We start from the raw sequence: 3,351 nt of genomic DNA, 5'->3' as shown, positions 1-3,351 counted from the left end.
GGGGGGAATAACTGAGGGGACATAACTGAAAGAGGGGTGTCCCTTCATGTCACCAGGACCCCTTCACACACACCCCTCCGGGCCGCCGTTCCTGCTCCTGCTGGCAGCGGGGAACCGGCCGCGGTGGGGCCCGTGGGAGTGTGACGGCCCGAGGGGATGGCCTGGGGCCTGCGTCACCTCAAACCCTCCCTGTCCTCCTCCGCGGGCAGCAGCCACCCGCCGAGAGCCGTGGTGTGGGCAGGTGTCGGGGGAGCCTGGCACTGGGGCCTTGTTGTAGCGTTGGGGCACCTCGGAACGTCCCCAGCAGGCCTGCCCAAGATTTCGGGGTGCTAAAATGATCTTGCCTCTGCCTCACAGAGGGCTGGTTGTCCCTCTTCCCCACAGCTCATCCCTGGGTTTCCCCATCGTTGGAATTACTTCTGCTATTGCCATGCAGGTCTCTGCCCTACGCACAACCTGCCCTGCTAATACATGGGGAGCCTCAGGCTTTCCTACAGCCCCAATTTTACATTTCAGGTGGGGTCTCCTTCTTCCCAGCACCTATGGGATGGAGATAGGGCTGGTGAACCCTTGGGTGGATGAGGATGCTGCACTCCAAGGCAGTTTCTCCCTGCCAGCACCCAGAGAGCATGAGGAAGGGATGAGGTCAGCTCCAGACAGGTCTGGAGGGTTTGGGGGGGTATGTGGATGAAGGGGCTGTTGGTCCTTAGCAGAGGATGAACAGAAAAAGTGTTTGAAATTGGAGGTAACGCAGCAGAAAGCTCAGTGTAGCCCTGCTCCAGAGATGCACTTCTTCAGAAAAACGCCAGGAACAGCTCTGCAGAAACACTGTGAATGTCCAAACCAGCTACTTGTGCCCCTCTGCCAGGCAATTACAAACAGATCTGGAATAACGTAGTCCTTGCTCTTCTCCCTTCCTTTTGCAGCCTCCAAACCACTCCAAACTGAGCAAACTTCCCAGGGAGCAGCCAAGACACCTGGTTCTGGAGCACCAAATGCAAAGCTGGATAGTTTCTCTCTTAATTGTCCCCAGAGCTCACCCCTAGTTGTGACAGAGATGACTGATCACCCATAGAGATGCTTCTGCCCCGTCTCTTGCTTCACCTGTTGTGTAATAAAAGGGATTTTCACAGCAGACGGCACGGCTCCTCCGCCTTCAGGCAGGGTCGTTAGGGCCGTAGCTGCTGCTAGGTTGCCTTCTTGGGGGATGAGTTGAGGAGTCGCAGGATCCTCAGGGAGGATGGGACGTCCGTCTGCAGGGCAGGGTGGGTTACAGGTGCTCCAGGCGGGTTTCCGTGCCTCCCCCTTGCAGGCTCGCAGCATTTCCTTGCTCAGAAGGCAGCTTCCCCACTCCCCAATCCTCCTGCTGCCCCTGAGGTGGAGGAAGGACGGGATTCCCCCAAGACCTGAGGAAGATCCTCCAACCTGTCTTCTGTGCACAGCTCAGCACATTACGGGCCCAGCCTAGCTGTCACCTCCCACCAGCATCCCTGCCGGTAGCGAGAGCCCCCTCCTATGCCCAGCACCACCCTCCCTGCCCTCCACGGCCACATCCAAACCATGTCCTGCCTTGGCATGGATTCGGCTTTATTGCACGTTCTGCAACATCACAGCCAAATCCACAACCTGGCAGCAGGAAAAAAAAGAGAAGGCTCTCCTGCCCCCTCCTAGCATCCGAGACGCTCCAGCACTGGCAAGACAGGCTGTGCAGCAAGGGCAGTGTCCTGGGCCGGTGCCACCCCACGTCCCTGCGAGGTGGCCGGAGAGGCCAGCAGGATGGAGGTGCCTCTCCGCTCTGGCTCCAGGCGACGCAGGGTGGGAGAAGGCCTTGCAGGCAGGATCAGACTGCGAAGAAGGCAGCCGGCCCGGGCAGAGCCCCTTCTCAGAGCCCCACGTTACTGCCCGGAGCTCCTCAGGTCCCACGCGGTGCTTGCAGACCCCTGCTCCTCAGCACTCCAGTGGTGGCAGGAAACTGAGGACAGCGGCGACGAATTCCTCGAATTTATCCTGATGCACTATGTGGCCCGCACCTTGGATGTGCTGGACATCCGCCTTGGGGAAGAGGCGCCGGATCTCTGGGTAGTCTTTGGAGCTGCAGGACAAGGGAACATGCCATGGGGAGCATGGTCAGAGGTCCATCCATTCCCTCACCCTCCCCAAGCAGAGGGGAGGGGATCCCTGGTCTGACCACGTCCCCTTCTCTGCTGGGAAAGCCCGGGGCTGCCCCCCTGGTTCCCCCTCACTCTCCAGTGTTGGTATCACTGCTGGAGGCACAGAAATCGCTCCAGGACCTTCCCCATCTTGGGGAGGCTTCCTCTGACCCTCGGCAGCTGCAGAACAGCGCAAGGGGTCAAACCACAGACTTTGAACGGCTTCCCTCCAGTCCCACCTGATATAGGGCGAGTTGGATCCTCCCAAGAAGAGCGTAGGGCCAGGATACGGCTTGTGGAAGACGGGGAAGTTCATGATATCCACCAAGTGGTGGGAAATAGCCTCCAGGTTCCCCCGCCAGGCGTAACGGCCCCCCATCTCCACCAGGTTGGTGAGGAGGAACTGCCTCAGCTGCGGGAGCTGCCACAGAAGGGGAACATGCCAGGACAATTGGGTGCTCTTCAGTCGGAGCAACAAGCCCTCAAGATGCCCTGGCACGCTCCGTCCTCCCCTCCACCCACTTCTGACCACCTCCCACGCTGTGTGTCTGTCACGTTCCCCCTGGCCCCTGCAGCCCTGGTGAGACGTCTTCCAGCTGCCCATCCAGGAGGGAGCAGGGGTGGAAACAGTCCCACTGGGATGATGGCCCTCAAGGCCTGTGGTCCCCGGGACCGGCCGGGAGCAGAAACCCCATCCACGGACTGAGATTTCCTACCTGGACCACTGGACGCAGCTGATCGTCAGCCAGCTGACGGGCTGCAGAGCGGGACAGACCATCCGGGATCTTCACTGACTTCATGGCAGAGATGTAGGCAGAGAATTCAGACACGGGTGCGGTTGATACAGGACTAATGTCTACGGAGATAAGGCGCTCCACCAGGTCTGGCTGGGGACACAAGCAGGGCAGATGGATGTCAGCCAAGATCTCCCCAGCAGCACTGGGCACAGGGCTCTGCTCCCAGTCAAGACTCCCTGGAGGTTTTTAGCTCCCTCCTGCCTCAGTGGAGGGCTCCATGTGCCCTTTCCCAAGTTCCTATTTCCCTGTGCCTTGGCATGGGAGATCTCCAAGTGCAACCAGTGCTGGAGGGACAGGGCAGAGCGTGGGCTGGCAGACAGACTTGCTCCTGCTCCCGCAGCCTGGCTTACAGCTCTGAGTGGGACAGCACCCCCGACCCTGACGGCAAACAGCCCCCACAGGTG

The 3,351-nt window shown here is 59.9% G+C and overlaps 1 protein-coding gene across 1 annotated transcript; it reads right to left on the bottom strand.

Moving 5' to 3' along the window:
- Window positions 1-1,947: 1,947 nt before the first annotated feature.
- ABHD11 (abhydrolase domain containing 11) lies at window positions 1,948-3,037 on the bottom strand (the record flags this gene model as incomplete). The annotated part of the gene is made up of 3 exons (XM_010153631.1): window positions 1,948-2,092; window positions 2,390-2,571; window positions 2,867-3,037. Coding segments are annotated over 3 exons (498 nt in total), but the record flags the coding sequence as incomplete, so codon positions are not given.
- Window positions 3,038-3,351: the final 314 nt, after the last annotated feature.

This window comes from Eurypyga helias, unplaced genomic scaffold (genome assembly GCF_000690775.1).
Source record: "Eurypyga helias isolate BGI_N326 unplaced genomic scaffold, ASM69077v1 scaffold22186, whole genome shotgun sequence".
NCBI classification, from domain to species: domain Eukaryota; kingdom Metazoa; phylum Chordata; class Aves; order Eurypygiformes; family Eurypygidae; genus Eurypyga; species Eurypyga helias.
This window is presented reverse-complemented; position numbering and strand designations above follow the sequence as displayed.